At 40.7% G+C, this 12,977-nt stretch overlaps 1 protein-coding gene across 1 annotated transcript in view; it reads left to right on the top strand.

The window, feature by feature from the left end:
• Positions 1–12,977, top strand: part of BANP (BTG3 associated nuclear protein) — a 229,220-nt gene that overhangs the window by 81,940 nt on the left and 134,303 nt on the right. The window contains exon 7 of the mRNA XM_034788786.1: positions 12,042–12,281. Coding sequence (XP_034644677.1) covers positions 12,042–12,281 — 240 coding nt within the window. The remainder of the gene's footprint in view (positions 1–12,041; positions 12,282–12,977) is intronic.

Below are 12,977 nucleotides of genomic sequence, written 5' to 3'. Positions count from 1 at the left end.
ACGTCTGAATATTGGCAGAAACGGACATTTTAATTTGTGTGCATATTTGCAGTTCATCCAGTCAAGGAACAGAAATACCCAGTGATTTAAATAAGCTGTTGCAACTAAGCAACACAGGTCAAAATTTGAATGTGTGTGAACAAACCATAGAGTAAAATATTTAAAAATATCATGATTATTATATACTTACCCTCCTATCTCCTGGATTTGTGGGAAGACTATTGATTAATATTGGTGCAGCACTTTCAAAATATAAAGGACTATTTAAGTATTAAGTAATATTATGCATACATTATATTTACATACTCTATTTATGGTGTCTTGAAATATTTAGGTTACTGTGCATAAAAGCATATGAAGTAGAGCTGCTGCTATCCTTTGTATAGTGAATGTATTCTAGATTTGGTAGGATGCTGCATCATGCCTTTCTTTGAAATCTCTGACAACAAATGGCATTCTTATTCTTTTTCTAGGATGGAGAAAAAAGCATGGTCTGTTCTCTTTATACCATAAGATGCCCCATCTTTTAGTCAGGTTCCTCGTGCTGTCTTAAAAACAGTTGTTCTTTTAAATGTCTAAGCTGACGTCGAGACTTTGAATTATCAAGAAACATACTGTGTCAAGTGTTAAGAGTCTCAGAGATATGTGAAGATGCATTTTTAAATTTCAGAGCACTCCACTTATGTGGTTACAATAAAACTGCAACGTTAGTTGATTAAGGCTTCTAAGTAAAGCCTGGGGAGTGTGGGATCTGAAGCTTTGTTTTCTATGGTTTGAGAGACGGATTTACTTTTAAATATTTTTTTGGTATGTGTTATTGACACAAATTTGACAGGGTTTGTAGCAATTAGATATCGATAATACTGCCTAAAGCAGTGGTTCCCGAACTTTAACAACCTGTGAACTCCTTTCACTAAAATGTCAAGTCTCACGAACCCCCTCCTAAAAATTAATGTTTCCGGGGATTTTCTCCTTTACCTGAGTATGAAATATAAAAGTAGTGATCTGGGAAATATAAAATTTGTTTTTAGGACATGCTTATTACACACTATTTATTATGAATTGTTATTGATAATTACAGTATTTTTATTACATTATGAAAACAGCAACACTCTTCCAAGTTCTCACTTTTGCAGCTTGTATCACTTTGAATAAGCCCGTTCTAGGACAAGACTCCTATGTTTCATCAAGCAGTATCAGATGTGAAACAGCATGAAGGGATTTAAGAAGCCAACTCAAAGAGTTCCTCCTACACAAGCATTCAGGTCTGGAGCAGTTCAGACAAACAACGCACGTTACAACAAAGCTTAAACTTGTTCTTCATAATAATTTTAAAAACAATACTAGCTGCCTATTTAATTTTAAAAACAGCAAAAAATATCCACCTCCTTTTCCATTTCTTATAAGGAGTCTTGAAGTTTAAATCTCCTCAGTGTGATAGATATGCTTGTTTTGATCTGCTTAGCTCTTGGCAGTCCAAGGCTCCGGGCTGCTGGCCCCCTGCTGTCTGGGGTCCCTAGGGACAGCTCTGTCCGCCATTAGGGAATTTTTTCCCGCGAACCCCCAGGGGTTCACGAACCCCAGTTTGGGAACCACTGGCCTAAAGGCAGGTATACTGTAGGCTGGTATTGTGTAAGCTTTCTCTGCACAGCTTGGTTATTGGTTCTCAGGGGTGTCTTGCAATCAGGGTTAAGAATTATCTATTTTGGAGGGCTAGAGGGGAATCTGATCCACACAGATTTGTTCAGCAAAGGGCAGAAAGTTCTGTTTAAATATAAGTGCTTTATCACAAAAGTGCCTCTGCAACGGTTATTTATCCCTATACTGTAACGGGCCAATGGTGTTCAGAATTTGTCATCTTGAGTTCTGGATACCAACAGCTTATCCAAATCGGCAGGCTGGAGGTTTAGGCTGATCTGTCCTCAGGATTTTCTTTCACTTCACCAATTTAATTCCCAGTTTTTAAGTCCTACTTGCAGCAATGCTGGTTTTGTAGTGTCAAAGCTCCTTCTGAGCAGAGGCTGACAGTCACAGGACCATCTGTGCTGGTTTTGTGATTTTTAGTAATGCCCACTGGAAACTTATTACAGACCTTCACATCCATTTCACTTGTGATATCAAAATTAAATCTTTATATTAAAATATGAAAGGCTGGTGCACTACAGCATTGCATCACTTAAGCCTTCACATCCTCACCCCAAAATGTTTATTTTTTTACATTAAACCCAAGCTATATTATAGTAGACATTAGGACACTGAACATAGCTTTTGTGAGAACAGTCTTTATTGAACTCCTCAGTGACATATCAAAGCCAAATAAAACTAAAGAAACAAAACTCTCTAGCCAAATGTTCCTGCTAAATTCCTTCTTGTTTTGAAAAGATTTTTATTTATTTTCCGATTACAGAGAAATAGACAAATGAGGAGTAATAGCTCTCAGGAGTCTTTCCAGTGTTTAAAATGACCCTGATAACAATACAGATCCAAGTCAATAAGTGTAAAGTTGGATATAATAAAGGAAAGAGAAACTGGAAAGTGTGCATAACTTAATCAGTTTAGATTGTCTAAGCACATGACCTTAAATACTTTTCTGAGTGTATCTAAATCCACAGGTGTTAATTTGATGAATATTATCCAGGTTTACAGCTAAACAATTTTAAATGGCTGTTCAAATCATGTTTAAATTCCCTAGCCCACCATGAGCCACTAAGTATGTGTCTCCTCTTTATGTCCCCAATTCAGCAAGGTACTGAAACACGTGCCTTATTTTAAGTGTGTGAGTAATCCCATTGATTTTGTGCTTAAAGTTAGGCACACACTTCAGTACCTTGCTGAACATGAGTCTATACAAGTGCTTTGATACAGATGTGCATGTGTTTTTCTCCTTAATATATGTGGCATCACAAATAAATGTTCAGTGAGGGGAAACAATAAATGATGTTTATATACAGTATTCAGAATGGGCTCACTTGGTAGTGCACCCATCTTCCAGCCTGAAGAGTATGGGTTCATTGAAGTATACTGGAGCTATCTACTTCATGTAATCCAATTTTTTGTGCCATCCTTCAGATGAGGCTTCAAACATAGGTCTTTTCTAACTGTCTTTGATAGCTAACATCCTCATGGACATTAAATATATATTTTCCAAAAGAATACAGGAGAAACTCAAGTGTTGTAGCCAAGGTTCTTCTTCAAGTGCTTGCTCATATCGATTCCAATTAGGTGTGCATGTGCCGTGTGCATGGCTGTCAGAGAATTTTTTACCCTAGCAACACCCGGTAGGTCGGCTGTGGAGCCCCCTGGAGTGGCACCTTCATGGCGCTCGATATATGCCTGTGCTGACCCAGCACCTCCTCAGTTCCTTCTTAGTGCCCATGATGGTGATTGGAACTGTGGAGTCCTGCTTCACTTCCGGTGCCGCTCTCCATTCTCCCTAGCATATACCTCATAGTTAATAGTTGCTAGTTTATAGTTATAGTTGTTTGTTAGTTATAGTTGGTTTACTTAGTGTTAGTGGGGTTGGGGAGGTCTTTCCCCTCCTCCCCGATTCTTCTCGCGGGCTCATGCCCAAGGCTCCGGGATTCAAGCCCTGCGGTTCCTGCTCTAAGCCCATGCCAATGGGCGACCCCCATGACTCTTGCCTGAAGTGTCTGGGGAAGTCTCCTCAAGCAGAAAAGTGCAGGATCTGCAACGGGTTTCGTCACCGGACTAAGAAGGAGCGGGACTTTAGTTTAAAACAGCTCCTCATGGAGGCGGCTCTTAGCCCTTAGCCTCCTGCGGCGCACCAAGATCCGGCACCGAGCGCTTCGTTGCACAGCGCTCCGGCGGCGGCAGTAGGAGCGGCACCGCGGTTGGACTCTGATTGAGACCCGTGGCACTGATGCTTCCCAGCACCGCAACCGACATCAGCCAGGCACAGCTCCCATTCTCCTGGCCAGAAGCGGCACCGGAAGCCGGAAAAGGGTGGCCCACCTCCACAGAGACCAGCCTCCCTGGAACCGCCCGTGGAGATGCGTCCCAGAGAGGAGCGCCTAGGGGCACAGCCTACGACCTCGGCACCGTTGACTCCGGCTCCAAAGGGAGAGTCGCTGAGTCAGGTACCGTTGGACTGCCCAACACAGAGTGTGGTTGAGGTCCAGTTGCTGTCTACCCCGGATACTTTTGCAGCTGCAAGAGATCTTATTGCCACGATGGCGTCGGCATCCCCTCAGCCACACGCCAAGGCCCCGGTGCCTCTATGCGCGGCACCGTCCCAGGGCAAGCCGGCCCTAATCCACCCATCGGCACCATCGGTCAAGCCACGGCACCATTTCCTCTCCCGCCGCCGCTCGCAGTCCCGGCACCGCGCTCCTTCGCGGCGCTGGTCATACTTGCAGCACCAGTTACACTTGTGGCATCGCTCCGACTCCCGTCGCCAGTCCTGGTTGCAGCACGCCCCTCATTTTGGAGTATCTCCTGGACCTAAAACAGCAGGGTCTGGCGGCATTCTCTGTCATCCTTGTGGCCATCTGGGCTTTTCACCTGGGTGTGGATGGCCACTCTGTCTTCGCCAATCCCATCGTTGGCAGGTTTCTCAAGGGCCTAGACTCTCCTTACCCCCAGATTGGACAGCCAGTCCCCACATGGGACCTTAACCTGGTCCTCTCCAGACTCATGGGGCCCCCGTTCAAGCCGCTGGCCACCTGCTTCCTCCTCTACCTCTCCTGGAAAACGGCTTTCCTTGTCGCTATCATGTTGGCACGTCATGTCTCTGAGCTGAGAGCCCTTACCTCGGAACCACCTTACGCGATCTTTCATAAAGATAAGGTGCAGCTTCGGCCTCACCCACCTTTCTTCCCAAGGTGGTGTTGGCCTTCCATATCAGCCAGGACATTTTTCTCCCAGTTTTTTATCCAAAACCGCATGCCAGTCGCCAGGAACAGCGGCTGCACTCCCTCAATGTCCGTAGGGCCCTCACCTTCTACATTGAGCGTACAAAACCGTTCAGGAAGACGACCCAGCTCTTCGTTGTGGTGGCGGACCTGATGAAAGGCCTCCCGGTCTCCTCTCAACGGATCTCTTCATGGATCATGTCCTGCATCCGTGCTTGCTATGATCTGGCTGGTGTACCAACCTTGCCTGTCACTGCTCACTCCACAAGGGCCCAGGCCTCGTCTGCGGCATTTCTGGCCCAGGTGCCAATCCAGGAGATCTGCAGAGCCGCGACTTGTTTCCTCGGTACACACTTTTGCTTCGCGCTATGCCATCATCTGGCACGCCAGAGACCACGTGGCGTTTGGTAGAGCGGTCCTGCAATCCACGTTACTTCACTCCTACCTCACCGCCTAGGTAAGGCTTGGGATTCACCTAATTGGAATTGATATGAGCAAGCAAAAAAACGGTTACTCACCTTTGTAACTGTCGTTCTTCAAGATGTGTTGCTCATATCCATTCCAAACCCGCCCCCGTTCCCCTCTGTCAGAGTAGCCTGCAAGAAGGAACTGAGGAGGCGCTGGGTCGGCTGGGGTATATATTGAGTGCCATGAAGGCGCCACTCCAGGGAGCTCCACAGTCGACCCACTGGGTGTTGCTAGGGTAAAAAATTCTCTGACGGCCATGCACGCGACGCGCGCATACTTAATTGGAATGGATATGAGCAACACATCTCGAAGAACAACACTTGCAAAGGTGAGTAACCGTTTTTTCCTATTCTATGAATAAACATGTTTTATGTTTTTGTGTGTCTCCTTTTGCCTGAACTGTCACTTTTTTTGCTTAAAAGTCTTTTGGAGAGCATACATTTAAAACTAGTTCTATTGGGTTCTTTTCTGTAAGGTTCATGTTATGTGACTAGTCCTGGATTTTAACTCACTGCTTGTTTTCAGTCTGTGATGCTCAAGCATAAACCTGGTTTTAACTGTGCTAGGATTGGAAATTAATAAAGTCTGAACGCTAAAGTCTTTCCGTTAATCACTGCCACTTTGAACTCTTGCAGCGGCAAAGGAGTCAGCCTAATTGCTGGAGGTTTATTTAAAAAAAAAAAAGTTGAATCTCTTACAAATCTGCCAAAACATTATTTAATTTCTCTGGAGACAGGAGTTTATTTTTGTAGAGTAGGAATTGGTTTATTTTTCAGAAGATTAATTCTGCTTTGTGCCTTTGTACTGCAGCTACCAGGCATTTTCCTCTGGCACAAGTGCCAGAATTGCACCCAGCTTTGTTGGTAAAATAAATAAAACTATTCTGAATAATGGAACAAGTTAATTCTTTAAATATTTACATGGGCAGGTGTTTCACTTTATTTTTCTTTGTTTTAAAGGGATGATTGACGGCATCTAGTGAGAGAGCGGAACCTAGCTTTGCTTCTAGTCTTATTGCTAATACTCATATATCAAGCTAGTTAAGGGAATGAATCCCAGAAGAACGAAGTGAGTAACAGTTAAGGGTCAACCATCTCCCTGTGCGGGAAAAAAACACACGCACACATATCAGAAAGTATTCCACAGAGGCTGAAACAGCAGCAAACCTTGTCTGTTTTTTGTTCTCGTGACGCAAGGGTTTCTCTTTACTAAAAGTTTTAAGTCCCCCACTCTGTTTCTACAGCAACAAAGGTTTGTGCAACAGCTCCTAACATCCCTTTCATTCCACCTCTCTCTCACACATATACATTCTTGTTGAAGCCAGTACAGTCTCTGGTCACAGTGAGTGGCCAACTGTCTTGTGAGGTGAAAGAAATTAACATAATATGGCTAAGAAGGATTTGAGAATGGCATTGAAAAGCAAGCTGCTTTTCTATGCAGTAGAATGGGACTAAAAGAAAATGTATGATCTTGAAAGAACAGCAGAGAAGAGCTACATGTTCTGATCAGTGTCATGAACTGTGCTCCTGAATTAGTGAAGAGAGCAAGCCAGACAGAAACATCATGTCTTAAAACTCTGTATTTAAAAGTAGTGATGAGCCTAAAAGTCCAGATCTGAACCCCCCCCCCCAATATTTTGGAGAAGAGGTTCAGGATCTGAATGTGGATCCAAATATAAATGTATACGCCTAACTGCATGCACACGTATAGTAACTGCTTTGCCAATAATCAGTTACCAGTATGCATCTAACTCCTCCGCCTATTCTGCTCCATCAGTAATGCCAGCTTTGCCCACCCCTTTGTTACTTTCTCAGTCCAGCTTCTCTCACTTCAGCCCTTTCTGCATGGAACACTCTCTTTGTACATATCTGTAAAGCCCCCTCCTTTAAATCCCCTCTTCAAGACCCACCTTTGCAGCCATGCATACAAGACATTAGCTAATTAAGGACAGCTAGGTTGAGAGGCAGATGGGGAAAGTTGCTAATGTTTTTGTAAATATATCATTATTTTAAAAAATGCATGTGTATATTTGACTGTGTCCCTGTTCCTACATCCTTTGTGTTTCTTTTATCTTTAAAAATTCTGAGCTCTTGGGTGTACAGTCAAGGGCTTTATATGTTTTTGTACATTGCCAGGCATAGTGGGACCACTGGCTACTACAATATACTTATTAAATAATAATATTTGGTTAATTGGATGTGTAGTTCCTGCAGTTAGAGTGCAGTCAGTGTTGGGAACTGAAAATCTGGCTTTTAATCTAAACTGCCTACCCTGTAGTATTTGTGTGCCAGAATCATCCCCCTCTGAATCCTTTCTATTCCAACTCCACTGGCCTTCATTCTTCTTTTGACTGCTCCATCCCCTCATTCATTCTTCCATGCCACTTCATGTGACTGGAACAGACACTTAACTCCTATATGGCTGGCAACCTCCCTGTCCTCTAATCCTCTCTGAAAGCTCCATTGTTTTTATGATTCTTCCACCATTAACCTTTACTCTTATGTTCTCCTCTACCACTTGCATATCAGACCTTGGCAGATGAACTAAACAAAAATAACCAAAATGGATTGTAAACTCCTTGGGGCTGGGACCTTGTCTTATTTTCTATGGGTAAAGTGCCTGTTACATCTATGATACTGTATACATTACAATGCATATGTATATAATAACGATACTTAGTAGCTATATAGCCTTCATACAGTTTGAGTGCAACACAAATGCTAGCTAATTATTCCCCTGATCCTGCAAAGAATTATGCATGAGCTTAATTTAAAGCATGTGAATTGTACCATTGAACTGAAAGTTAATTTAAAGTTAACCATGAATTTAAAGGTTTCAGGATTGGGGCTTAGTATAGCAATATTATATGTATATGTAGCCTAAACTGCAAACTCATATGTGTATCCTATATCTGAATGGTTGACAGACCCTTTGAAGTGTCTAGTCAATGTATTTTGTAATGTTAAAGATTACAATATGTGAATTTTTATGTACACTTTTATTAAAGATATAAGGCCCTGAAACACTAAAATAAATTTAAAAAGCACTACAATATTGTAGCAACTTTTTCACAATATACTTTGTGGTTCTGAAATAAAATTGTACTTACAGGGATCACTGGTATGAAAATAATAAATATTTTCTATTTTTAAAAATAAGGAAAGGAAACAACATAGGTGTTTTTCTAAGAGAAGGCAGAAAACTCCACAAATGACCTGTTAAGCAACAGAAACGTATAATAAAATATAAATGAAATATAAATTAACAATTCAGTTAAAAAGTTTAACAAATTAGTACCACAGTTGAATTTCTTATATTATTAAAAAACTGTGCCCAACCCACAGAGGAAATGCTGGTGATTGATATCATTGTTATTCAGAATATTATAAGTAACATTATCTGTTGTCACAGATTACAGAAAAAAATTCCACCACGTTATTTGTTTTTCTTTATATTTTGGCATAGTTATGGAATTTAGATTCAATTACACTTTGGGTAAGCTCTAGTCAAACTTGAAAACATTCCGGCTTTAAGATAATTCTTTCCTGGGTTTTTCAGGTTTTCTTATATTGTCAGTTTAAAGATAGTATGACATGTTGATTCATCTTTAGATATTTGTGTGTTTTCTGTATCTCCTCTGTGTACTGTGTAAGTGCATTGTATTCAGGAAAAAAAGCTTCTGGATAATTTCTCCTTAGAAAAGCAGAAGATGCTTCAGTTGCTGTATATTCTGAGATGCAATTTCCCTATTAATTATAGGGGGTTGAATAAAGGAAAACTAATTATACTGTCAGTTTAATTTCTTTGCAGAAATACTAGGCTGTTTTAACCCATTGATCTCTCATCACTGGGAGCACTTTGGTACCATTTCCAGATGTCTATCAGTCTCCAGAAAGGTTTTCATTTCAAAGGCAGCACTCTAACACAGAGAAATGCAATAGCCTGACACGTTCAAGACGATTTCGCTTGGATTGAATCAAAGAATTGCTGTAAACATTGACTAGAAATGTAAAAGGGCCATTGAAGGTTCCACATAAGCCATTTTTTGTTTGGTGAATTTCACATTTACCAGTCCTTCTGCTATGGGATATAGAGGCAACGGGAGAATCTAATGTAGTATTCTGAAAGTACTATTTGAATGCAAGAGCTGAAAACATTATGCAGGGCTTATTGTATAGGTCAGCACAATCAAGTACTGTATTCTCTCCCAAACTGTAAGCAATAAAAGTAGAGTTACACATAGTAAAAGCTGTAACTTCTATAATCAGTACTACTAGTAAACTTTCATTATTCTGTGAATGGAAAAAGTCTTTGATTTCATATATGCTGAGATCATTCATTAGCATGGCTGCAGATGAAAGGTGCTTTACGATTGTAATGAATTATATTATTAGAAATATTTTTAATCATTTGAGCTAAATTGAAATCAGGCAGAAGAGTTCTGATAGCAGTTTGTAGAGTAGTTCTCTCAAGTTTGCTAGATTCTCTTGAAAATAAAAACATAGGAGATATATTGGAAAACTAACACAGCCATACAGTCATTTCTCTGCTTTGCCTGGTGTGTCCAGTTTGATCATTAGTAGCAGGATATTTTTTTCTAATATTATTAGATGCCAAGAATAGTTGCATTCCGAACAAGTTATAATCAATCTGAGCAATTGACTTCCCTACCAAATCGCGCAGATGCCATCTTGCACATTGCAAAGTGTAACTACTGCACTGCAGGTTGGGTATAAAAAAAAATGTGAACAAAAACAAGTAGGGTTCTTCATTTTTCTAGACCAGTGATAGAAATGTAAGAAACAAGCAAATTCATTAGGGAAAATGGGATTTGTCTAAATAAAAAGATAATTATAACATTACATTATGCTCACATTTTGATGCTCTATAATAGTTTGATATAACATTAATGGGTTATGTGTGGAGGTAAATATTTTCCTTTACTTACAAATATATGGTCGTTTGATATTTCTGTATCAATACTGTATAATTTAACATTTACTTCATACTATCACTATTCATTGCAACTTGGATCTGTTACTTGCTTCATTAGTCAGTCCCAGAGATCTTGTCTCAAAAGCATTCCTTAGAGCATGAGTTTCTTCCTATGTTAGATTTTATTGCTTGCTTCTGGAATATAATCTAACGGAATGCAGACTAACACAATCCAATAGCTGGAAATAAAGATAATGCTTTTTCAGGGGTCACATAAGCCTATTCACATTGAAAAGTGCTCATTCATCTGAAATTTTTCATGGTTAGCAGATGAATAGGATGATTATGAAAAACAGGCATTTGTGCCTTTGTATATACCATAATACTTCACTACATGCATGTCTTTAAAAAAATAAATCATATAGTTAAAAGATCTGTTTCATATTTATACCACTTTTTGAAGATATGTAAAAAAGCAATACAGTGCTAGCATGGCATGAATGAATGGCATGAATCCCAAGTCAGCAGCCTTTATGCCTTTTACCCCACAAAGCTGTGCGACCATTGAAATTAAATCCAAACAGTCTGTGTCAGTCATTATTGAAATGTTAGGCTTGACCACTGGGCTATTCCCAATGTATTGTCAAGATTGTTATAGGAAATTTCATTTTAACTGGAACGAGCAAACTCAGCCTGGCTTAGCATCTCACCCAAAGGGACTGTACATTTCCTTGCAGCTGTATCCCACACTCTGGTGTCCACACTGAACTTTAGTCCAATTTCTGATTAGTGGCTTGAATCCACAGACTTCTGGCACTGCCAACAAAATTTAATTTCTATTAAGAATTCAGTGCTTCCCTTAGCTTAAAATGTGTATTTATTTCACCAAACCATCAGAGGTCAGAGCAAGAGCAAAATCCACAGTCTTCTGGATACAATATAAGCCAGGTATAGCGCTGGCAGCCAGTATAATGAATATGTATTCTTCTGCTAATGACCTCACCCTTGACCAGGAGGAAAGAGACACTAGAGGGATATATGGTGATTCATTCTCAGTGCTGGGGCTGGTCCTTTGGTAAATGACGTGTTTAGGAAATAATGCAGACTACCGTTCAGTAAGTCTGAAACAAAAAACAAAACAAAAAGTTTCATTTGGGATCTTCAGCTACAGTTGAGTAATTGTCCTTGGTAAACCCCTTAAGTAAGTAATCAAGAAAATTACCCCTCATCACTAATTATTTATTTTCTCAAGCTGTCAGCCTTGATTAAGCTCATCTTGTTGCATTGCTTAAGGGGAAAATTGTGATTCAAATTTGAGGTTGGAGGGACAAGCCTTACCAGAAAAGTGGCTCACTTTAAGATCTCCGCTTCCTTACCCCACAAACATGCCCTGATCCTTATCTTGAGGGGGCTGAATGAGCACGACTGAGGGTGAGAAGATTTTCTGTGTTCTTTTGCTCATTGGCCTCTTCAGAGACTGTTTAATTTCATTCCCGAGTTGGACATCGGGACCAAGATCAATTGCTCATTTTTTGCAGGCCACAGAACAGCTGTTAATGGTAACCACTTTTGGTCACTGCTGATGTGGGTTGGATAAACACTCTTTATCCATTACAAATCTTGTGAGCCAGCCAGTCATTATGAGCTTTGAAACAAGTTAATGGAGACCATAAAAAAAACGGGAAGAGCTGATGATATGTATACATTTTAAATATAACTCCTGCAGCCTGTGCAATCACTTAGAATTTCCTCGTTCTCTGTTTTTAGAGGATTACCCCAATGGGACATGGCTTGGAGATGAAAACAATCCTGAGATGCGAGTCCGTTGCCCCATAACCCCAGCTGACATGCTGCATATCAGCACCAACTGCCGCACAGCTGAGAAGATGGCACTGACGTTGCTAGATTACCTCTTCCACCGGGAAATTCAGGCCATCTCCAACCTTTCAGGGCAAGGGAAGCATGGGAAGAAGCAGCTTGATCCTCTCATGATTTATGGTATTCGCTGTGAGTATAACACTGAAGTTTCTGATCTTGTGCTATATAGAGAGATTTCCATCTGCTTTGTCTGACAATTGAGAGCAAAAGAGACAAACAGCTAAATCTTTAGAACCAAGTGTTCTAAAATGTTCATGCACATTTCTTTTTTGGTTTATTTGTTTCAATATTTTTGGGTAGGCCTTCTTCTCAGTAATGGCAAATGTTATTACCTGCTCGGGTATTTGTATAAACAACGAGGAGTATGCATCTCTTGACTCCAATCCTGCCTCTCCTTCTCCCCCTCTCTGGTCTTCTTCCCCCCCCCCCCCCCCCCAAAAAAAACCAACAATCCATAGTAATTAACTTGTCCTCTGGACATCACACATTAGATACAATGTTGATTGCCCTTTACTGAAATAAGAGTGGGGCCCATCTTATTTATTCTGGTGCCATCTATGCCTCTAATTTATTTAATCTAATTTCTGTATGAATAAAGCTTCCATTGCTGTGGCACCTATGTGCAGTCATTAATGCAGCTAATCACCTCCACCTGCTTGTTGCTCAGATATTGCATTATCTGCTCCATGCTCTGTATTTTTTGTGGCTCCATTTTGAATCTCACTATAGGAAGTACAATCCCTGAAAGATGATTGGCTGACCTGGTAACATTATTCTAGGCAGCAGCCCAAGCCTACAAATACAGTCAGGCAGGTCATGCATCAA

The sequence above is a fragment of the Trachemys scripta genome, chromosome 13, assembly GCF_013100865.1.
Source record: "Trachemys scripta elegans isolate TJP31775 chromosome 13, CAS_Tse_1.0, whole genome shotgun sequence".
In the NCBI taxonomy this organism is placed as follows: Eukaryota; Metazoa; Chordata; order Testudines; family Emydidae; genus Trachemys; species Trachemys scripta.
This window is presented reverse-complemented; position numbering and strand designations above follow the sequence as displayed.